Below are 25671 nucleotides of genomic sequence, written 5' to 3'. Positions count from 1 at the left end.
GTGTCAGCTTATGAGATAGTCTCCCCTGCCTGTAGCACGTGGTCGGTCAGTACAGGTACGGTTAATGCTGGTTGTGTATGGTGTCCGATACGTGCTCGATTGGAGACAGATCTGGTGATCAAACAGGACAAGGCAACATGTCGATACTCTGTAGAGCACGTCGGGTTACAAAAGCGGTATGTGGCGAGAGTTATTTTGTTTGAAAACACGCCCTGGAAGGTTGTTCGTGAATAGCAGCAGCACAGGTCGAATCACCAGACTGACGTACAAATTTGTAGTCAGTGTGCGTGGGATAACGACGAGAGTGCTCCTGATGTCGATAACTGCAGTTGTAGATCCAATGTGTGTATCACGCAGATAGGACGGTCGGTCTCCTTCTAATCCACACACAGTCATCACTGCCACCGAGATCTCGCTTGACGCCACTGAAGTCGCACATGGCGGTGGTTTTTGGGTCAATGGAATGAACGCTACAGGGCGTGGGCGTCTATCTCCTCGAAGTAACAGATCTGTAACAATTTGGTCACTGTGATGTCAGTTGCAGGACGATGTGACGAACGCTGTGGTCCTTCCTCTCGCTAGTGCCACGTGGCTGGTCTTCTCGCGACCGTACATTCTCGCGAGCACCACTGCCAGCAACGTGTACAGTGGCTACATTTCTGCCAAGCAATGTAGGAGAAGGAACATCCAGCTTGTCGTACCCAACTACACGATCACGTTCAAACTCACTGAAGTGTCCATAATGGCGTCTTTGTCTTGACAAACGTCAACTCACCACGTCCGATTTCAAAGGTAACTAACGTTCGCGACCGTTACAGCTCGAATTTAAAGCAAAACTGATTTGCATTCTCATAATAGCGCAACTACCGCCACTGTTATGCGACTGGCGCGAAATTTGAATAGACGTCATCTTTCAGTTGCAGGAACACGCCTACCATCTTTCGTATATGTCGCACAACTCCTTCTCGGTGTTGTCAGTTCTTTGTCCGCCAGTGCAGAAGAACGTATCGAGTTTAATTTATTTACATTTCTAGGTTGCCGCCGAGTGACGGGTTAGTTCCCGAACACCGGTCGAAGAATAAATATGTTGTGTGCAGGTTAAATGTATTTCCTAAAGTATACGAAATCTGCGAGGTGCTAAACGATCGAAATGTTCGTATAGATTTTTTGTCGAATCCCTGTCTGTTTCCATCCATATAATGCGTTATCCCGTATTAAATTTACAATCGATTACGAATAATTTGGTTTTGTTGTGGTATTAGTGTAATGCAGTGTAGCGTGTCGGCGTGTTGCAGAATGCAGCAGCAGCAGCTGGCGGCGCAGCTGTCGTCTGCGCACGCGCACGCGCACGCGCACGGCGGCGGCCACGTCCCCGCGCACGGAGCGGCCCGCCGCTCGTCCGCCCCCGCGCGCGCCGACAGCCCGGCCGCCGCCTCCACGTCGTCCGACTCGAGCATCTCACTGGGCACGCACTCGCCGCCGCCGCCGCCGCCGCTGCACCGGCCCTTCTCGCCGCCGCCCCCGCCGCCCCCGCGGCTGCCGCTCGCGTGATCGCGCGGCCCCCGCCGCCCCCGCCGCCGCCGCCACCGCCGCCGCCGCCGCCGCCGCACCGCCACCTCCCTCTGGGCCGCCGCTCGGCTTTCCTTTCCCGCCCGGTAGATGCGGCGGGAGCAGCCGCCACACCTGCCCGCGCGAAAGTGGCCATTCCGCCTGTCGAGCGCGGTTCCGTTCGCGTACGGGTGGGCACGAGCTCGAGATTCCGTTGCACATTTCAACAAACTTGTCACTTCTACAGGTTTTTACGTCTCTATTCCTCGCAGTCACCGTTCTGCTCGTCCGAAGAGCAATTTTCGTCCTTACTTCTGCCAGTTGTTTGAGACCGACCACTGTCGATACCCCGACGGAAGAGCTCGTACTGCTAACTAGCTGTCGGGCTTTTGCCTGCGGTGGGTACGAAGCACAGCACAGTGGAGAACAGCTAAAGCTTCGTACCTCGCTTATTCTGAGTTGGAAATCACGAGCTGAGGGACGTGCTTTTTGTGATGTACGCTCACTGTCAAGGTAGATTTTCTTTTCCGCGTGTCTGACTTTAGCGCATAACCTCTGCGACGATGCCGACGCGGGTATCTTTCGGAACACTCTGACGCCTTTAATTCCTAGAACACCATTTCCGTACCGAATCACACAGGTTCTTCGCGTTGACGGAAGCAGTGCTACGTAATAGTCTGTCGAGCAGAACAGAACTCAGTTATTGCTCCGTCCGCGGCACGTGTACGGAACTGCGATCTAGCTTTCTGTTTCAGTTTAGCCCGACAATTCTGACATCGGTTCCCTAAATCGGCTCACCAAATGAAACTCGAAACGAGACAGGAAACCGTGGGCATAAATGTAAATTCCTTCTTCTCGTTTACGACTTTTGTAGAAAATCTGAAGCATCGATTTCAGAGTTCATCCGTGGCAAATACTACGTACAAAGCTATTCTGAAACAAAAAGAGCTCATCATTATCATTAATGCTGTGTGTAAACGACGTCTTTTACGAGACCGATGAACTAGTCAAATTCGATCTTTAAAATTTCACTGGTACGGTGACGAGGATGCTGCTCGATTCCGAATTGTCAAATGGCACTTCTCTCACACGAATCGTACATCTGTTTGTCCGGTTGGATTTCGTCACACGAACTTCGTTCTTTAATTAGAAGATTGGAGACTGCTCGGACAGTCTCCTTCCATCTTCCAAACGGTGCACGAAAACTACCCCTTGAGCTCAGTAAGACGATATCGTCAATGCTGAATCTATAACAATAAAGAAAGAGTACTAACAAACTATCTAATTTTTAAGTGTAGAGTAGAATTTTCTGTTCAATTTGTGGATTATCGAGAATCACGAACGCATTATTCGGTTTTCAGTCATGTTTGGTAGAACATATTGGAAGTAAAACAGAAAATATGGGCAGAAAACCCCAGTTCTATGTGCAATAGGCATACTGTGTCAGTTGGTAGCTGCAGCTGTCTTTTTCGGTAGAATATGCCGATTCAGGGGAGGAGCTTGTTAACTGGGCGTGTGTCGGATACGTGTGTCTGTGTATGAAACGTTCCATCATCAGTTTGTCTAATCAATCATGAAACGAATCATTGTACTGATCAAATCTTGCAATGAGTGGTTGGACTGCATGTGTAAATAAGAATAATAGATAATAGCTATATAGCTTATAGGTATTGCTATGTGCTTGGAAATTAAGGAAACAGCGATTCTTGCTGTAACATTAAATCCAGTCTTTGAAATACTGGCGCATATCTTTCCGCAATATTTAGATAATTTCTGTTAGTTTGTAATTAAATCACAATGGGTTTGATACTCTCTGTACAGCGTGCGTACAACAAAATAGAGGCATGGATAATCGCAAAAGAAAGTATTGGGCTCTAAACACTGTATGGTTTGCCAAAGTTTGTACTAATACTTCAGAAATTAACGTAAAAAGTCTTTTGTAGATAAAGAAGTATTAAAAATGCTTTAGTTTCACTGTGACTCAGAATCTGCACACGTAATAATTTTCTACTTCAGAAGCAAAAGCAAGACGCTGCATACGAAACGTGTCAGTTTCACCGTCAATAGTTTTATTGTTGTTTTGTTATAGCTTATTTTTCTTTTCTGAGGATGTAATATATTCGATACACTTCTTTTTTCCTTTCTGCGAACGTGTGGTCTGACAAACATCTATCTATTCTGTTACATTTGTATAGCTTGGCTTATCTCAACTTGTGTCTATAACTCTATTATTGAGTATAAATAAATCCGAGAATATGAATTCCTTTACTGCAAATTGTACTTTACAAAAACATACACCTTGAATAGTTAAGTATGCAGTGAGCATTATATGTAAATGAACGCTAAATTGAACTGTTAGAGTATTTTATAATTTATCCAGAATTTTCTTCACTCGTTCATAGATTGTATACCACGTGACAATTTTGATTGCTTAAAATGAAGCATACAAAACTGGAACTAGGGATGTAATTATGAGATATTTAAAACTATTGTCATTTATTGTAAACTTACGTCAGAGATTATAATAATGCGATAATGGTGAAGTAAAAACTCTCCATGTACCATTGAAACATACTATGTGTTTATTTCCTGAGCCCTTTTATAATTTATTTTCTAAATTAACCCTTGCAATACCAAGGAAGGGGACAGAAAGATACAGGGTGATCAAAAAGTCAGTATAAATTTGAAAAATTAATAAACCACGGAATAATGTAGATAAAGAGGTAAAAATTGACGCACATGCTTGGAACGACATGGGGTTTTATTAGAACAAAAAAAAATATTCACAAAATGTCCGACAGATGGCGCTGGATAGCAAAACGTCAGTGACTATGCATGACACTCGTGTATAAAAGAAGCTGTAATGAGAGAGAGAATCAGATGCGCCAGCAGTCGCAGCATGTTGACGTTACTGAAAAGGCGCTTTTAGTGAAGCTGTATTATCAGAATGGGGAATGTGCTAGTTAAGCGTTACGATCCTATCGCCATAGGAAGGGGATTCGAACGAGAAAGGTCCGTTGACAAATGCAGCTGTGGCGAGAATGATTTCGAAGTTCGAAGCCACGGGTTGTTTAGACGATAGACCCCGTAGTGGCCGTCCGAGCACAAGGCGTAATGCTGCTGAGACAGTTCAGGAAGAAATGGAGACTGTAGCGGGTTCGTCTATGCACGGGGAAGTCAGCGCTCGTGCTGTCGCACGTCGCACCGGCATTCCATACACTACTGTTTGGTTGGCACTTAGGCGTACCCTCCGATACCATCCGTACAAAATCCATCGGCATCATGAACTGTTACCTGGCGATTTAGTGAAGCGGAGGGCATTTGCGGTGTGGGCGTTTCAGAAGATGGCGGAAGATGACGATTGGTTGAGTAACGTGTTGTGGACCGACGAAGCTCATTTCACGCTCCGAGGGTCTGTCAACGCCCACAACTGCAGAATTTGGGCTACCGAAAATCCTAGAACTGTCCATTGCACGACGAGAAAGTCACGGTATGGGTTGGATTTACCACATCTATCGTTATCGGGCCTTTTCTCTTAGAGGAAATGCGTGATTCTGATTTTGTAACTGCTACAGTGACGGGTGAGAGGTACGCCGGTATGTTACGGAATCGCATCATTCCCAGCCTGGCTGATAAACACCTGTTGGAACGTACGAGGTTTATGCAGGATGGCGCTCCACCCCATATTGCTAGACGCGTGAAAGATCTCTTGCGCGCGTCGTTTGGTGATGATCGTGTGCTCAGCCGCCACTTTCGTCATGCTTGGCCTCCCAGGTCCCAAGACCTCAGTCCGTGCGATTATTGGCTTTGGGGTTACCTGAAGCCGCAAGTGTATCGTGATCGACCGACATCTCTAGCGATGCTGAAAGACAACATCCGATGCCAGTGCCTCACCATAACTCCGGACATGCTTTACAGTACTGTTCACAACATTATTTCTCGACTACAGCTATTGTTGAGGAATGATGGTGGACATATTGAGCATTTCCGGTAAAGAACATCTTCTTTGCTTTGTCTTACTTTGTTATGCTGATTATTGTTATTCTGATCAGATGAAGCGCCATCTGTCGGACATTTTTGAACTTTTGTATTTTTTGGGTCTAATGAAACCCCATTTCATTCCCAGCATGTGTGATGTGTGTCAATTTGTACCTCTCTATCTACATTTTTCGTGATTTATTCAGTTTTCAAATTTATACTGACTTTTTGATCACCCGGTACTTAGTACCAACCTTTAGAAATTATTGTAATCTAACTAGTTACCATATATTTTAAAATTTTCAAAATTTTTTTATTGTTTTTAATGGATTCTTTGACCAGATTCCATAAATATTTCAATTTTTTTAGTTAAACTTAAATAAATAATTTAAGTCTTGGTTGCAGACGTCACTTTCTGCAATGGACGTCATATTCAATATTTTCTCGTTCAGGACTTTACTTACACATGAATATCTCCTTAAAAAAAGAAGTTTTGAGTTAAAGTCAGCAACAATTAATGGAAGCTGCGCTTTTTAATTTTTTTTTGAGTGGGCATAAAGAACCCCCTCCCCACTGGTAGTACACGTTATTGACAGTACGTTGATATTGCTCAGAGGCTAAAAGATACTTCTAGGATCTGGACCAGACTTACACATCAGCGTGCCTTTAAAAAGTATATTGTTAATATAAGTGAACAATAGTTAAAGAAATTTGTTTATTTTTTTATTTTTTTAGGCTGAGCATAAAGTGACCCCCCGCCCCCCCCCCCTTTCATGCGCATTATGAAAAATACGTTGGTATTGCTAGGGTTAATATTAGCAATATGTGACCCTCGGTGTATGCACTACGAAGAAAATGATTTCTGAAAACTACGCAGAAGACAGCTCATCCGCCTAGCAAATGGAAAAGGTAAGCTTTTAAAAAAATGGCTCTGAGCACTATGGGACTTAACTACTGTGGTCATCAGTCCCCTAGAACTTAGAACTACTTAAACCTAACTAACCTAAGGACATTACACACATCCATGCCCGAGGCAGGATTCGAACCTGCGACCGTAGCGGTCACGCGGTTCCAGACTGTAGCGCCTATAACCGCACGGCCACTCCGGCCGGCAAGCTTTTAAAACCAGACAACTGAGAACAAAGGAAAAAAGGCACCATAAATTAAAACTTCATCTGACACATGAACGCTTATACACAGTAATCAACTGAAAATTTTGCTGACAATAAAGAATTAATTTCGATTTATTGTATTTTTTGATAGGTAATATTGCCATCAGAAAATGTCGTTGAGGTTGTACTATTCACGAAGATCGTGAACGATTAGTCAACAAAGGTGGATTCCTATCGACCTAAAGCAGGTTAAACAAAAAGAAATTTTACTCACTCAATGAAAATATTTGTTTCACTGAGATTATGTGGCGCTTCAGTGCGACAGCATATCAACTATGCCTTCGGATTGGTAATGTATAGAAGTGTACACCTCATTTTCTCGGGGCACTGTGTAGATTTTCGATACGCTCTCTGAAGTACACGTAACAATTCATTAATAAAAAGTAATTACGTTTACGTCTTTAAAAGAAAAAAAGATATGCCTTATCTTCATATGAATTCATGCGATGTAATAAATCCACCGAATGAAGCAATTAGCATTGTAGTATTCGGACCCCTGATTCCAAGAAAGTTTACTTCGCCAACGGTGGAAATTCCTTACAAAACTTCCCTCCTACTAACTCATCAAACTGGAACGCTTACGACATTGGATCAGCGGGCGATGTAGAGAAGATTGTGGAATGAGTTACGGGTTTATTTGGTTGGCGTGAGAGCGTCACACAAATTCTCACGGAGCTCGTCGGACACATTGACATCACAGGGAGAAGACCTGCTCTTCTAAAGCGAGACAAGACACAGCTCTCTCTTAGTGATCAAAACTGAGGCTTGTACGGTAGGTATCAACAACCGCTGTTCGCACGCAGCATAGGTGAACGTAACAACGAGGGATGAATTGGACCCCACACACCATACAAGGGTTTGCAGAGCACAGCCATTTATGCAATACGTAGACAGAAAAACGAGGAACACATGATTCATTCGGAGTGAGTTGCAGGAACTCTGGCAACTGTACATCATTAGCGTCGGACCGCGATTTGAACCAGAAACTTTCGGAATGGTAGTCACCGCCCCTGGTGGTTCATCATTCTTGGTATTTTCTTTACACTTATTTACCCAGTCACATATAAAATGTAGTATCATGATCTTTTGAGTAGGTAACAAAGGCCAAGGTCAACGAAGAATTCTGGTCACTGCTGCTATGCAAAAGCAAAGAGATATTTGAAAAGAGGTGATAGCCATTAACACAATATCTTCAAAACAATTAATACATCTCATGCCAGATAGAAAAAAAACTTTAAAGTATTCTGTAGGAAATCCATTTTTAGTAGTATTTTATCTTTAAAACGCCATAGTTGTGTTTAAAACACAGGTTAATCTAACAAGTGTGTTATTAAGTAAAGAAATATTTTCGAGCCTCTTAATCTGTGAAGGCAAATAATGCAGCTAGAATCAATATCAATAGGGATCAACAACATTTGCTATTAAATACTAATTTCCGTTTAGTTCCTGTTTATTGTGGTCATTAAGAAGATTCCGGGAATCAGAAATAAAGTTGATGAACTACTCATTTGTATTGATGAAATGAATTCATCTAACCAAATTGACATACTGCCTCTCTGAACATCAAGTGACCATTGATGTAGATATGTTAGACATTTCAGGATTTAAGCTAGCTTCCTACTTCTGCAGAGTAGATATGGATGGAGGAGGAGTTGCCACATTTATTAAAAACTGCCGTAAATTCAAGAACATTGACATAAATAAATTCTGTTTAGAGCAGCATCTAGAAGCATATGCAACAGAAGTTGAGTTCCATAACAGATCCTATATAATAGTAACTATTTGCCGAGCACCTGCAGGAAATTACAACCTATTCATAAATCATCTAGAAGCTCTTTTGGGTTATTTAACAGGACGAAACAAAGACATTTTGATTGCTAGCGACTTTAATACAGATTTTCTAATGCAATCTTCCAGTACACTTTTACTGCAGTTAGTAATGTTGTCTTTCAATCTAACTCACACTGTAAACTTTCCAACTAGGATCACTAAATCCTCAAGGACAGCCATTGATAACATTTTTATAGATAACTCAAAGGAACAAAATCATATCATAAAACCTGTAACAAATGAACTATCAGATCATGACATGCAGCTCCTTGTTTTCGATGTAAATTCTAAGCAGATTATCAAGACTACTAAATCTGAGTACAGGAAAGTAGTCAGTCAACCAAAAATTGAGTGTTTTAGAAAACTGCACAAAGATATTAACTGGAAAGATGTTTATAGTGCTCATGACACGAATGATAAATATAACAAATTCATGAACAATGTCAGTACCATGTTTGAAAACTTTTTTCCTCTAAAAGTTACTCAAATTAAACAGAAGTCTATAATAAAACCATGAATTACACAAGGAATAAAGATTTCCTGTAAGACAAAAAGGAGAATGTATCTGGCGACCAAGAATAGCTCCAATACTGATGATTTAGCTAAATACAAGGAATACTGTAAAATATTAAAAAAAGTAATTCAGACATCTATACAAATGCACTACGAGAAGAGGATAGCAATGCCAGGGAACAAAATAAAAACAATATGGGATATAGTGAAAGAGGAGACTGGTAGAACCAGAAAGAAACAGGAGCAAATAGCATTAAGGGTAGATAACACATTAGTAACCTATGGGCATAGTGTGGCAAATCTATTTAACAAGTACTTTATATCCATTACTGATAAAATGGGATTGTCAGCATCAGTAAATAATGCCCTTGAATATCTGAAACTAGCCTTTACAAATAGCTTCAGGTACATGAATATGTCACTCACTTCACCAAAAGAAATAAATTCCATAGTAAAATCTTAAAAAAAAAGCATTCAAGTGGTTGTGATGAAATATCAACAAAGTTAATTAAGGCATGCTCTTGTGAGTTTAGTACAATTCTAAGTTACTTGTGCAACCAATGAATTATAACTGGAACATTTCCTGACTGGCTAAAATATGCAGATGTTAAGCCTCTATTCAAGAAAGGGGATAAAGAGATACCATCAAACTACAGACCGATTTCACTTTTGCCAGCATTTTCAAAAATTTTAGAAAAAGTAATGTACAGGCAGCTTCTCAACCATCTGACCATAAATAACATATTATCAAGAACACAGTTTGGATTTCTGAAGGGTTCTGATATCGAGAAGGCTATTTACACCTACAGTGAAAATGTACTTAATTCATTAAATAACAAATTGCAAGCAGCAGGTATTTTCTTTGATTTGTCAAAGGCATTTGATTGTGTGAACCACAACATCCTTTAAAATAAATTAGAATTCTATGGTTTCACAGGCAGTGCTGCAAAATGGTTCAAATCATACCTCACTAACAGGAAACAAAGGGTGTCGGTGCTAGAGACATCATCACAATGGGATGGATCCATCTTAGGGGCATTGCTTTTTCTTGTGTAAATTAATGATCTCTCATCAGTTACACTGCCAGAAGCAGAGTTCGTTTTGTTTGCAGATGACACAATTATTGCCATAAGTAGTACGTCGAACGTAGTTCTAGAAAGATCTGCTAATGATATTTTCACGAATATTAATAAATGGTTTAAAGCCAACTCACTGACATTAAATTTCGAAAAGACTCACTATATGCAATTCAAAACCCGTAAGAGGTTTCCACCCAGAATATGCATAAAGTATGAAGAAGAGCAGGTAGAAGAGGTTGACAGTATTAAATTCCTGGGCTTACAACTTGATAATAAATTCAGTTGGGAGGAGCACACCACAGAACTGCAGAAACGCCTTAACAAATCTGTATTTACAATTGGAGTGTTAGCTACATAGGAGAGATAAAAATGAAAAAGCTTGAATTCTTCGCCCACTTTCATTCCATAATGTCATATGGTATAATATTTTGGGGTAACTCTTCAAGTCAAACAAAAGTTTTCAGAGTCCAGAAGCGTGTAATACGTATTATTTGTGGAGTAAATTCACGGACGTCCTGTAGAAACCTCTTCAAAGAACTAGGTATACTAACTACTGCCTCTCAATATATTTACTCCTTAATGAAATTTGTCCTAAATAATATATCTCTTTTTCCAACAAACAGCTCAGTTCATACATACAATACCAGGAACAAAAATGGTCTGCACAAGGACTTAAAAGCACTTACTTCAGTTCAAAAATGGGTTCACTACTCAGGAACACTCATCTTCAATAATTTGCCAGCAAACATAAAAAATTTAGTTGCAAATAAAGATCACTTTAAAAGTAGCCTGAAAGACTTACTAGTGGCCTTCTACGTCATTGACGAATTTTTTAATAGAAACAAACGATGTATTGTATATTATTCATACTATTGGTGTTGATATTTCAGCTTTTAAAAAATGACATGTTCCACATCCATGAGGATCTCCTCAGCACGGAGCTATGGAACGAAAAGCTAATCTAATCTATGTGAGAGCTAATAATGTTGAACAGGAAATGGGAAGTATACACATTCGTTAGAAAAGCCCATCGATGAGTGCGAAATGACGTAATATTCTGAGTAAAAATCCTATGGCTAAATCGCCTGGATATTTGATGTTTGTCATTTGTAAAACCCTGATGAATCACCAAAGAACACATTTCCGCATGAAACAGCAGAATACTTCAGACATTCTAATCTCAATAGTCTTACTTACTGGTCGTTGGTGTTTGTCGTGTGTAAACCTTTGATGAACCATCATGAAATACATTTCCCCAAGAAAGAGCAGAGTACTTCACACATTCTAATCGTAACAGTCGTACTTTACTGATACACTGATCATCCGGCTGAGTGCGGCCCCGAGACTACACGGATAATCGGAGGATACGGGTAACACAAAATGACCATGCTTTTTCCCCGAAGCTGCAGTTAACTGTGCTTACAAAGCATGCTACATTACACGTTTGAAACTACATTGCTTTATTCACGCATTGTTCACCGGAAACTAAAAACTTGTTTACAAAATTACACATACAACACATTGCACTTCGTACGACTTGATTTCACTTAACTTTTGCGAAACAATTGTCCAGTTTTTTTCTGTCTCCGTTTTGCATTCTCTTTTCTCCTCACTACGGTCTTCATTTTCCGGAGAGTCAAAATATCGGTATACTCAAAGGAATTTACTCCAGAACACTCTAATAACAGATAAATGCACTTCCGTGTTTCGGTGTTCTCAGTAATGGGTTAATCCATCGCCTTGTCTTCGGTCTCTTCCTCTACCGAACACACTTCGTTCACCTAGCGGCTCACGTCCCGATTCGTAGTCATTGTCATTTAACCACTCGCAGATGTTTTCATTACGTAAAATTATAACCCAGTACTTCATGTTTCGTTTTTTTATTTTTTCGCAAACTGCCGAACTGTGCACGAATAATCCGAGACTTTCTTTATTTGCAGTTAATATACTATTCTAAAAACATTAAAACACTTAATGTAACGAATAATGATTTAGAAAAAAATAATGTTATTAAGCTTGGTGTTACTTACATAAAAGCACACAGAATTTTCAAAAAATTACCTATGTCTCGTCGTTTTATTGTTTCCAGAAGTTAACGACAGTTTACATAGTAGTATTTCAGGTCTGAGAAACACGTTTCTGCTAAATTGTTTACGTGAAGAGTCTTTGCACGACAGTAAGTAAAGTAGTAACTGTTACTTGCAGGAATAATAATATATACGTAATACGGAAGAAAAATGTTGTCTCCTTTACATGGCATTTTGGAATTAAGACATTGTTCTACCTCTTTCAAGATGAGTGTTTTTCCTAACTTTAGATATTCATTTTGTTAGTGTTTTTAAATGTTTCTTGCACATATGTGCGTTTTAAGAGGTATGATTTTCTACTAATATGTTCATAAATTTTAAAATTATCATTTTAATCGATGCGTTGTATTACTGTGTAGAGTACAGTTACAATGTCGGCAGAAGGCTCACAAATTTAAATCCTCGTCAGTAGTCTCGTTAGAAAAAGATGCTTTGGGCGTAATAATCATCAGGATTATCGGAAATGGAGCAGCTCTTTTCTTTTTTGGGTTTTGATTTCCAATCGTCATAGCTCATTTGTGTTGTACTGAGGAGTGTCCCAACATACTTTGCTTCGCATAGATTCTTAATGCTTTTCGTTATTGTCAATTGTCTGCAGATGAGCTAGCAGCAATACGCGATACTGCATAATTTTGATAAATGTCGCGTTCTCCTATATCCCACATTGCTAGTCGTCCGTCCGTACGTAGTTTACTTACGGGAAGAAAATGATTTCCCTAGTGGAAAGCTTTTTGTATCTGAACGTAAATAACAGTGTAGTATCTAGAAGAGCGTAGACCAGAAATCCGAGTGATGTTAGATCCTGTTAATATTGTGCAATGACAAGGAATATTTCAGTCGCGAGACATGATATGAGAGTATAACTTCGTAGCACATCAATCTCCAGCAAGGGTAATTTGTCAAGTAGACACGTCGACCGCGCCAAATAGCGTCTCACAAAAACACCCGTAGGTGTTTGATTAATTGTGAAGCGGGCTGCCCGGGATGGCTTTCTGGGAGCGCACAAAAACAATGGCACGCTGAGATGGCTTGATCGTCATCTAGATAGCGGCCGCTTCCGTCTCTAGCCGCATACTCACAAACATAATAATGTAATTATTAATACGATGTCACATCTCGCATTTATCTGGAATTGTCTCAGCGCATTTGTTACGCATTAAGCGTTATTTTTCTCTCTTTTTCGTGGAGGTTCGTACCTTATACGACTAATAACTGCCACCGTGTTGCGCGCGGAATGAAAATGCCAACGAGGAAGAAATGCTTTGCATCCTTTACATTAGATTTTCTTTAGCTGCTCGTCTCGGGTTATTCCCCGAAAGAGTAATAAAATGGTAGCTTATCTCTATGGATTCAATATTATAGAATAGTGTATTATATAAAACGAAATGCTAACTCCTAGGAAATTTCGAAGTATTTCTCGATATTCCTTCTCGTGTACATATCTTTTAGAATATTAAAAGAGCGAAACTCTTTCGATACCATAATTCTCTTTTCATGATGTAGGAAGTTAATGATTATTGAGGTATTTCTACCAGATTTAGAGAAACATTTGTTGAAAGTGGAAGGGCGGATTAGAACGTGAACGAACAACCGTCTTCAAATGGTATCAGAAATTTCTATTGATTGACAACACTCTTACGATTAGGTACTAAGATTTGAGGAACAATAATTTTCACGACATTGTGAACACAGATCAAATTCGTTTCCTTGCAGACTGATTACTACAAACTGTAGAACAATGTGCGGCACCGCACTATTCCCCTTCTCGGCCTTCCGTCTGAACATAATACTCACACTTTTAAACAATGATCTTCTAGTCTTGCTTCACGTTTCATCCCAGTATTTCATCTTCAGAAAAAATTACGTGGAACTTTCGTGTCTCAGTACATGGCCTTAATGATTTAACTTCCTCCTGGTCCTCACTTCTTAAAATTCTCAACTTAATATTTCTCTGAATCCGATATCTTCTACTAAATCGACCGTTTTGGATCCTCTTAATTTTGATACGAATGTATAACGCGGACTTGAGTAAAATAGAAAGTTCTAGGAGAGGACAACCAAAAACCTACGTTGTCTCTTCGCTGAGGTTCTTGATTACCAGATTGAACTGAATTTGCCTATTAAGTGGACCATGGCTTTTTTGTGTAAGGCTACTAAATTTTCAGAATGGACAGACAAGTCAGTGAGAACCGCGTAAAATAGCTCTATTTTTATATCTATATTTATACTCCACAAGCTGCCGAACGGAATGTGTAGCGGGGGGTACTTTCTGCACCACTGTCGCCTTCCCCTTCTCGTGTTCCAGTCACCAATGGGTCGCAAGAAGAACGATTGCAGGAGAGTTTGAGTGTGAGCTCGAATTTCTCTCATTTTGCCTTCCTGATCTTCTCGCGAGATGTACGTAGGAGGAAGTAATGCGTTTGCTAACTCCTCTAGGAACGTACGCTCTCGGAACTTTTACACAAAGCCACACCGTGATGCAGAAGGCCTGCCTTGCAGCGTCTGCCACTGAAGGTCGCTGAGCATTTCAGTCATACTAAATAAACCTGTAAGGACTAACGCCGCTATTCCTAGGACCCTCTATACTTACTCTATCAGTCCTGCCTGGTACAGGTCCCAAACTGACGAGCAAATTTCTGATATTAGTGAACGACGGTTTTGTAAGTTATCTCCTTTTAATGATGTACTACAATCCCTGAGAATTCTTCCAATGTATCTCAGTGTGGCATCTGCCATATCTACGATTAGTTTTACGCAATCATTGCACTTTAAATCGCTCCGTACGCATGCCGCTAGGTATTTTAGGAATGTGACTGCTACCAGTGTTCAATCTCCAGTCGTGTAGTCATATTGTAACGGGTCCTTCTGCCTAAGTTTCACAGTAACTTATATTTGTTTATGTTGAGGGTCAACTGTCAAGGAGCGTCGGTCCACTGCACGACTTCCTACATTTCACTACAATTTAGTAGCGTCGCGTCATCTCTGTATAAAACAGCATCATCCGCGGAAAGCCCCATGGAACTTCCGACTTATCCACAAGATCTATTTATCTACACTACTTGCCAAAAAAGTGAAGCACCCGGAACGCGAAGAGCTGAAAGTTCACATGTTTAGAAGGTATGTGACGTTATATCAGCGATTACAATACTGAGGCAAATTTACGAAGAACTTGGCAGTATGAGTCCACTTATCACTACGACGTTGAACCTCGTGGGGAGTGTGTCATAAACGCACTGTATCGTGTCCCCGATACCCTTCATAGTGACGTTCCACATCTCTTCTATGAGGGACACATCTGGGGATCTTCGTGGCCACGAGAATGCCTCAATATGACGCAGACAGTGCCTTCTATAGATGAACATTGTCCTGTTGGAAATAACACCACAGTACCGTTGCACGAGAGGTAAGAAACGAGGACGCAGGTTATCCGTGACGTGCCGTAGTGGTGTCAGAGCTCTACCAGCCGTGACGTCAAGTCCGTGACACCAGTAGTAACACTGCTATGCCTCTCCAAAACATTGCAAGACTGAGACCTCTCTTCCAGACGCGCCGACGAGGGTCGTCCGAGATACTGCAGAACCGCTATTCATCAGCATCACAGTCACGGCACCTCTCCAAATGCGGCCTTTTTCTGTTGTGGTGCTAGTTAGTAATTAGTCACGTGGTCTATAGATCATTTGAACGATTTTTTTTTTTGTAGAAATGATGTGAAATGAATCTGTTTACAGGTCTTTTATACGCGATTAGTGTTAATATTAATGAACCAATTATTATTTTATTCCTACTCGTGCAACTACACTTCAAAAAGTTTATTTATTTATTTTTTAACTGGCTACCAGGTTTTAAGTAGTGTTTCGTCAACGGAATAGAAGGAGCTGTCCAGGAGAAATGATTTGAAATTGAATTTCAAACTTGTTTCGCTACCTGTCAGACATGTTACGTTACTAGGCAAATGATCAAAAAATTTTATTGCTGCATATTGAACATCTCTCTGAGCCACTGACAGCTTTAACAGTGGCTTGTAGGCTATTTTCCCTTAGCGTTGTAGGTATGTACATCACTGATCTTCTCGAATTGTGATGGACTATTTATGAGGAATTTCACTAACGAAAATATGTATTGCGACGGCACAGTTAAAATGCCTAGCTCGTTGAAGAGGTACCTACATGACGTCCTTAGCTGAACACTACATATCATTCTGAGTGCTCGCTTTTGTGCAATCAGTACTTCATTTCTAAGTGATGAGGTACGCCAGAAAATTATTCCGTACGGTGTTAACGACAGGCTACGCGCGGGACGGTAATTTCCTAGGTTTGCTCCTGCTAGTGTCTGACCAATGGTGCGGGGTGACCCAGAATGTTGTAGGGGGTTCACAGATGGCAGTCGCAGATGTGAAGGGGTTGGCGCTTTCCTTCCTGGTCGTGGTCGACGACTAGTACGCCCACCCTCACGTTCCCGCCGAGTACAACACCGCGCCACTGTCGGATCCGAATGTGGATACTACACGATTCGACCAGCCGGCCAAATAGAGGCTCACAATATTTCCCTTTGAAATTCTGTCAGGTGCTGATAACGCTGTCTCAAACGCGTACATGCATCTCATTTCCTTCACAGTGATCATTCAACATTTGACTTTGTTCACATCTCTTATATATCCCACCATGCCTGGTAACAACACTAAACACAACGCACTCTGGTGAGCGTTCTACCTGTCACAGATTTCATAACCGCCGATGGTGTGTGTCTGTACCAAGTTCCACTAACTACCAACCATTTCTTCTAGGTGCATCATTATTTTTGTCGGGTAAGTAATGTTCCAGTACCACTCCCCAGGGATACGCCCGAAGTTGCATTTACGTCTGGAGATATCTGTCCATTGAGAATGAGAAGCTGTGTTCTGTTTGCCAGAAACTCTTAAGTTCTGTCACGCAGCTGGTCTAATATTCCGTAAGTTCGTATTTTGTTCACTAGGTGGAACAGTGGGACTGTATCGAACGTCTTCCGGAAGTCCAGGATCGTGGCATCAGCCCGGGCGCCGATACCTATTGCTTTCTGGGCTTCGTGCAGGAACATAGCGGGCTAGGTCATACATGATGGTTGTTTCCAGAACCCACGTTGATTCCCACAGAGGAGACTTTCGATCTCCAGAACTGTCATGCTTTGCGAGCACAAAACACGCTAGAAATTTGTACAGCGTAGCGACGTCAGAGACTTAGCTCCATAGTTTTGTGCGTCTGTTCGGCGATCTTTCTGGAAAATGGGAATGAGCTGCGTTTTTTCCACTAAGACCGCTTCGCTCCTCCAGCGGACTAAGGTACACTGCTCGTGGAAGAGGAGCTAGGCCTACTGGCATACCGCCAACTACTACGTTCTCTAGGAGAGCTGAACTCTAAATTGAAGCAATGAGGGCAGATACCGAAATACTGTACAAATTATTTAATTATACATAATCGAAGAAATGTTTCGTGGATGTAAATATTTAGGAATCAGACGCAGTTTGTTCAGTGACTACGAATGTCTAAATGACGAAATACCGAAGTTATTTTACAGGTCAGAAGACGTGAGAGTCAGTGTTGTAGAAACAAGAATATACAGCACTGGTACGGAATATCCAATCACCAGCATTTACAGAGCTCTCTCTTGGAAGCGCAAATCTCCGATCTTCGAATACGTACATAAACCGCTCCACTCTTAATGTAATCGAAGTAAATATGATTTTTCTTCATGACTTCAGTTGTTTCGTAAATGAATCGATGGAGTTAACTCTGTACTATTTCCGATCGTTAATAACACGAATATAAAAGTTTACATGCTCTGTCCATAACCTTACCAAAGTGTTTTTCAGTGAAATGGTCATTACACCACACTTTTAAAATGGCACGTTGTTCTTTCTTTCGTCGTCACGAAGGCAGCAGAAATAGAAGTAGCTTAGCATTTCTATTACATGCTTAGTATACTGGATGTACAGGGATTGGATAAAAAAATGAAAACAACAAAAACACAATGCACACAGTGCCTACATGGTGTAAGAAACCCTTTGGCATTCAAAACAGCATCCACTCATCTCGGAATGAATAAATACGGGTCCCGTATTGTTTTCAAGAGAATCTTATGCCATTCTTCCTGGAAAATAATGGTAAGTTGAGGTAATCGTGATATAGGTGGATAGCAATAGCGCACCGCTCTCACCGAAGTAGACGACAAAGGTTGAATAATATTGAGATCTGGTCTACATCTACATCTACATACATACTCCGCAATCCACCATACCGTGCGTGGCGGAGGGTACCTCGTACCACAACTAGAATCTTCTCTCCCTGTTGCACTCCCAAACAGAACGAGGGAAAAATGACTGCCTATATGCCTCTGTACGAGCCCTAATCTCTCTTATCTTATCTTTGTGGTCTTTCCGCGAAATGTAAGTTGGCGGCAGTGAAATTGTACTGGTGAACGTGGCGGCTAGAGGGGGTGCGACGATGGACACAAAACCAGTCCTGGGTGACGCCAGCTGCGCTCTGTCACAGACTCACCACTGGGGAACAAGCACTGGACGTCATCAGCCAAAATGCTCATATAATCCTGTGATCTGGGGTCCGTGGAATACCACTACATGGCTGTTCAAACTGTTACGGAATCCCTGCCATGTTTTGCTCCTGGGATGTAAACTCGGCCAGCAGTTGGGAAAAGTGTGAGAAAAGACTCATCAGACCAAATAACTTTCTTCATTGCTTCATATTTCAGGTTTTATAGCTTCGGCACCATTTCTTGATGTTACGAGCATTTGCATAATTGATGAGTGGTTTTGGAGCTCCAGCTTGTCCCGCATTTCCCAGCTTACGGAGCTTCTTTCGCTTTTTTTTTTTTTTTTTTTTTTTTTTTTTTTGTGCTGACAGGATTCGCGATCGCGACATTGAGTTCTACAGTGACTTTTGAATCTGTCGTCCTCGTATTATTCGCCACAGTCCTCTTCAGTGACCGTCCGTCCCTATTAGTGAACACACAGTTTCTTCCGCGTTGTGACTTTGAGGATGATGTTGACCCGATTTCCCTGTATGCGGTATAAACCATCGATACGGTGCCTCTTGAAACATGAAATCCTTCGGTTCCCTCAGTTAGAGAAGCACCAACGATTTCGCCACTTTAGAATTCACTTTCTCTGACACAAAACACTGTGCTGACCACCACTGACGCTTGCAACGCACTGAGGACATTGCGCAGAAGCCGCTCGTGTTCAAATACAACGGCGTAACATATAGACTTGGCTAGCATCTGCTTTCATGTGCAAGCATGCATCTCGGTGTCTCCATATTTTTGTCCAATCCCTGTGTTTCAGTGGGAACTACACAGCTACCACTTGTTCAAGAAAATGATTTTGTTTCTAGTAATGAATGGGGCAATTTTGTTTCACAAATAAATCTTGTCAGAAAAAAATATTTTTATGACGCCTTGCAGTGTCACCAACTACTGAAAGCTAAGTAAAGCATAGAATCGTCTATGAGAAATCTTTAGAATCGTGGAGAAACTTTAGCATTGCTGTTAGGAATTTCGAACAGATTCGATCTGTTCTCCAAACTTTGTGTATTTCCGATTCTCCTCCTAATAATTACCTCACTCTTGATACGAAATTAATAAATAAATTTCATTTTTAAATTAAATTTTGAAGCCTTTCCGTGTAACAATATTAAAAAAATGGCCGATCGTAGAACATGAACGTCAGAGGTTTCTGTATTTCAGGTGTTTTCACGCACGCTTCTGCAGAGACTGAAAATCTTCTGTCTACATGTCGCGTACAAATAAAGAAGCTGACTCGAGCGAAAGACATTTTAGCATCTAACAACTTTGACTATCAGTAAGATTGATGGAGATAATGTAAGGGGTTTCGCCATAGCATATATTTTGAGTTGTTTTAAAGGCAGTCAACTACAGCTCGATGTCGATGACATCTTGCGCAACGATGGTTTACGGAAACTGTAAACGAAAATGACAGTTCTAGCCTTCATCTCTCTTTGAACAAATAAAAAACTGAATACTAAAACGTTGCTTGCAAAACTCACTTTTTCCACAGTGAACTGGTTTTTCTCAATGTTTCTCAGCACTTTAACAGCTGAATCAAAGAGATAGTGGATAGAACTTCACTTTTGATCTGTGTGGATATTGTACGTAATTAGATTAACCTATGTTCTTTGGCGACATGAATTATGGCTTCTTCTTGGTCTTAGCACAGTGTCTGGGGAGTACGGCTTATTCTCACATGGAACAAAATGTTGCTGTGTTCGTTTTATCAGCTGTACAGCTATCAATGAAAATTCGCTGGGGTTTAAATTTAATTCTTGTGTACTTTCGCTTCACTACTCCAAGTACAATACTTCGAGCAAATATGCGCAGCAACAATGTAATACATACAACTCTTAGTACAACACGTAACTGACTTCCCGACAACCACAAGCGAGCCATTAGTTTTTAACTAACAATATTAATGTCAAGGATTTCAAATGTAACTCCATAAAATAACAAAATTTTTAATAGATTCAATATACAAAAAATGAAATTTAAAAAGAAAACAATAAAATTAATGTTATTCATACTAGATTCCTGTTTAAGTGCATAAACCGCATAGAAATAGGTCCACACGTAATCAATTTATTAATGCTATTCGAATTCAATAACATTCTTAAGAAGTGAAATTGCCAATTGACCTTTATTGGATCGTATCATAAATTTATGGGACGTATTGAGTTGTTCACTAAATGGTAACAGTGTGTCACTGGTCAATTCTAATGTACACTCCAGAATGAAGGTGTCATAAGGCAGCTCAGTGTGAGCTATTTTGTAACTTTCTGAGAGATAAAAACTGGATCTCTTATGCGGAACCTTGCTTATCGCGGGCAGTTTCAAAAATGATACTTTCTTTCACCATTCTATAATGCAGGTTAAATAAAAAATGTGGTATATTATGGTTATGGAAGTACAGTACCTTTTTCTCACAGCAAGTAGTAACAGAATCAGTTAATACTAAGCATCTCAAGATAGCCATCGCGGTAGATGAACTAAGGAATTCATGCAGTGAAGGCGATCTCCGGAATATAACATTCCTGTAAATACACGTCGTCTGCTGAGAATGCAGTGCCTCGAGAGATAGGTAATGAGCTCGGTTCTGGAGCACTGACATAGTTCATTTGAATTCCACAATTATGTTTTAGATAATCAGATAAAATTGAATAAACTATTTGTAAACTTTAAAAACCCACTCTTTCAAGGATATAACATCATATGTAATAGATTTCTTTACCTTTGCATAGATGAAATGGGGTTGGTGTAGCTACGTATAGAAGCTTTCGCCCACCTTATTCAACATTTCAAAGAACATGATAAAACGATGTCATATATTGATGCTCTTGGAGTTTATGTTGAATGCTTGTACGCTGTTTGTTAAGCTGTGTGCATCTACGTGCTGTATATTTTCCAAGCTGCTGTATAAATGAACTTTCCAAAGCGCCATACACACAACTTCTAGGATCACATGACGGCGCCACAGTACCAGTGACCAGCTGCACTCAGTACAAAATACAAAACTCCTATAAATACCCATCATCCGCTGTCCCTGCAGTGGCTCAGCAACTAGGAAAATGCAAGTTTTTAAAAATCACAGTAGAGCTAGTGGTTACAGTTTCCATACAAACCACCCGCTATTGTAAGGGTACTTGACATGTGACTGCACAGCTGGAAGTGTGCTGGTGGCGTTGATCACTTGTTTTTGACACCGCAGCCACAGTGTGGCAGGTGGGTTGGCTGTGAGGGGCGCTCGTTTTAACCGCAGCTCACGTGCCGCACTTCCTCCTACAACACCGACTGAGTGGACATCACATTAACTCTTGGTAACAAAACTGCCGTCATATAAGGTACTAGACCAAATTTGTGACTGAACTGGTTGTTTCTTGGTATGGAGGACGCAGTATATTATCTTGGACTGAGAGTTATCGACAGATGTGATAATAACTTAAGGTGCAGCCAAGGGAGTGTGTTAGTGCCCTTAGTGTTCGTGCTGTATAAGTTATTAATCACCTGGCAGACAATATTTGCAGTAACCTCACACTCTTTGCAGTCGATGCAGTTATCTTGAATTAAATACTACCTGAAAATATTTGCATAAGTATCAAACCAAATGTTGATAAGATTTCCCAGTGATGTAAAGGCTAGCAACTTGCTTTAAATCGACAGCAATATAGAACTGTATTCATCACAGATCGCAAAAGAACGTAGTACCCTGTTACTACAATATCAAAGAGTGACAACTGGAGATTGTCAACTCGCGTAACAACATGTAAGTAACAAAGTGTGAGGTATTGTATGGAAGGTCACATAAGCTCAGCACTGGGTAAATTAGATGCTACGTTTTTTTATGAGTAACGTGCTAGAAATATGCAGCTAGTATACAAATGAGATTGTTTAAAAAAAACATTCTTGTGACTTGCAGTAGAATATTGCTCAATTGTGTGCTTTCTCGCCATAATACAGGTTCAACCAACCACCCACAACTACTGTATTATTTTGTTAAAAATAAACACAGACGTCAGCTGTGTTGAACTTCACAAATACATTTTCAGAGCGCTGTAAAAATTTTACATTTCTTGTATGATTATTTGTGCCGGCCGAAGTGGCCGTGCGGTTAAAGGCGCTGCAGTCTGGAACCGCAAGACCGCTACGGTCGCAGGTTCGAATCCTGCCTCGTGCATGGATGTTTGTGATGTCCTTAGGTTAGTTAGGTTTAACTAGTTCTAAGTTCTAGGGGACTAATGACCTCAGCAGTTGAGTCCCATAGTGCTCAGAGCCATTTGAACCATTTGATTATTTGTAAGCAAAACACATTGCAGTCATGTGTTTTACTGTGGCAGTTCCCTTACGCTGGAGCCCCGACTATGTGGAATAGTGTGTTATGGACAGTTCTGTAATGCTGTTGAGGAACTAAAGTCTTGGATTAATATGTTTCACATTGCACGAAGTGACAGAAGAGGAAAACTGTCTATTTCTCCACATTTTATAATGATGAAACTATGTAGAGCGCTTCGATTACGTAAACAAGAAAAATATCTTTCAACAGATTGCCACGTAGTTTCTTCTAGAGGTTACTTAATTTGCTCAACGGATTTAAGCAATTTACTAATCAAAATATTTCCAGTATATTATTAGTTTTTTTGATTACAAAGCTCCCTCATGTTTATGAAGAACACACAGTGCACAGTGCTTTCGATCGCTCTTAATAACAAGACACAAATAGCATATTGGAAACTAAGGGGATTTTCCAAAACTAAACACCATGTTGATGGAGCATAAATGTGTGTCTACCAATCTTCGCTCTATTTACTATACGTATAATTTTATCAGCCATAATGATCCATATAGAGAATGTAGATAAAATAACGGTAGAGATCAGTAAATAGTAATGTTTTCAGCTCCTAATACTTGAAGTTACACTGTCCTTGTAGTAGCAATATAACACAAGTGAAATCTTGCCTCCGATTTCCGTCATCGTCTCTACCTCCCAGTACATCAAACATGGGGACAAAAATATTATTTTACTTGCCTCTTAATAGCAATGTCGTATTACCAAAATGTTATCAACATCCAGTATGAGAAATCGCTCGCATACGTTCTAAAGTCATTACAGGCAATGGAGAAAGTGTTTGTGTCTATCTGAAGATCATCTACAGCTATAAGATCCAGCTTACAGCTTTATGACCAACTTCGTGATGTGATGCAGTCTCTACATGTTTGGTACCGATTTTTTTACTGAAACAGCTTACTCATTATTGAAGAAAAGAAGAGCTCAAATTTTGCCAACGAATGTTTGTTGTGCCAGTGGCAGTCATCGTACACAAGTAATAGGTGTTTTCGCTAGCGAGACATTTTAATTGCGTCTTTGTAACGGTACAGAACACTGGCAAATCACGTTTGGAACTGAACACAGTGCTCTACCATACAGTACTTAAAGCTCACGGTTTATTAGCACAGATGTGTCCTCCAAAAGGCATCAAGTTAATAATATAAGCCGACAAGACTTCCACATCAATTTTCACAGGACCTTTTTAATGTGTAGTCATATTTCTACTTCGTAACTTGCATAGTATAAAGAGGTTACGAAAACAATTTTAAGATACGTCACGTGTTTACAAAATTTCAAATCACTTTAAATTTTAAGATACAATGTGCGTACATGCGGTGGAATGCGTTGACAAGTGACGTTACAAAAAATTCTGGAAAATGATGTCACTGCATATTATCTTCTTCACTATCACCGACGAATAAACTACAAATAAAGGCAATTCTGGGTCTGTGTTACATTACATCTGTTTAACACCTTCGTCATCAGGTGTGGTGTATATTTAGGTGTACACCTGCAGAACACATATGCTATTTCAGTGAACATTTGAGAATGCGGAGGTGTCGTAAGAGCAATCCATTCTAGTTCGGTTCCAGGAGTGGAACACAGCAGATGACTGGCCACCACATACAAAATGTTGCTGCAGGTTTAAGTGATATATTGTTTATCGTTTTTCGGACCATTCGAGCAATTATTACCTACAGAATTCCTGAGTATGTTAGTTAGCACGATATCGCTAGCTTCCTATTAATTTCAGATGTCTTTTACGAGTCAATTTGGTAGATAATAGTAAATTTGTATATATGACGACATTCGTGTTTTATTCTGCTGATGAGCGAAAGTGCCCTCAATGATCTGACAGTATGTTTTGCTTCTTACCGTAGCACAGTATACAGTTGGTTAGAAAACTGTAATTCGATAAAAATTTGTGAAAATGTCTTTCACGAAGCGCATTGATATACTTGAAAATCGTAAATTTCCACCATATGTAGTACTTGGCTAAGACGACTACCTCAGTTTGACACCTGAAAATGAACCTTCTATCAATTATACCGGAAAGAAGCCTCAGAAGTCATAAGACTTCAAGTTCAGAACTGAACATTGCAGACGAGCATCACTTGTGAAAAGAGCTACTTATTTCCACTTTTGGATGTCAGTATCGAAATCTAATAAAGTGAAAAATAGGAGAAACTCGAGTCGGTGAAATCGTATTAATGGGACATCTATTACAGATACCACAGCCAGGGGCAACAATGACAACAACCGAGGCAAGATATGTTGACTGAACTGTCATCAGCGTTTAAATGTAACAGTGAGATGCTTTATTTTAACTTTATTGCTGAAGATCACTTCGGTCAGTTTGCTACCGTTTGGGATCTACATCCAAATTTACACTCTGTGAGTCACTATGAAATGTGCGGAGAATATATGCAATGAAACCGCTAATCCAGAGAAATACGACAGAAAACAGAGAGAAAATGAGGGGACACTTCACGGATAAAGAGAATGCTTATCACAAGTGTTGTCCCGCGTGTTGTGCAATATACTAACGAATTTTATGCTATTATGTAGCGTAATGGAAGATT

The 25671-nt window shown here is 40.4% G+C and overlaps 1 protein-coding gene across 1 annotated transcript in view; it reads left to right on the top strand.

Annotated features, from left to right (window-relative positions):
- LOC126249513 (homeobox protein SIX6-like) overlaps window positions 1-25671 on the top strand; it is a gene marked incomplete at its 5' end in the record, with an annotated part of 369292 nt that overhangs the window by 167936 nt on the left and 175685 nt on the right. The window contains one exon of the mRNA XM_049951165.1: window positions 1296-1407. Within this exon, the coding sequence (XP_049807122.1) occupies window positions 1296-1407 (112 nt within the window). The remainder of the gene's footprint in view (window positions 1-1295; window positions 1408-25671) is intronic.

The sequence above is a fragment of the Schistocerca nitens genome, chromosome 3, assembly GCF_023898315.1.
Source record: "Schistocerca nitens isolate TAMUIC-IGC-003100 chromosome 3, iqSchNite1.1, whole genome shotgun sequence".
Classification (NCBI taxonomy): Eukaryota; Metazoa; Arthropoda; class Insecta; order Orthoptera; family Acrididae; genus Schistocerca; species Schistocerca nitens.
Note: the sequence above shows the minus strand (reverse complement) of the source record. Positions and strands in the feature narration are given on the sequence as shown.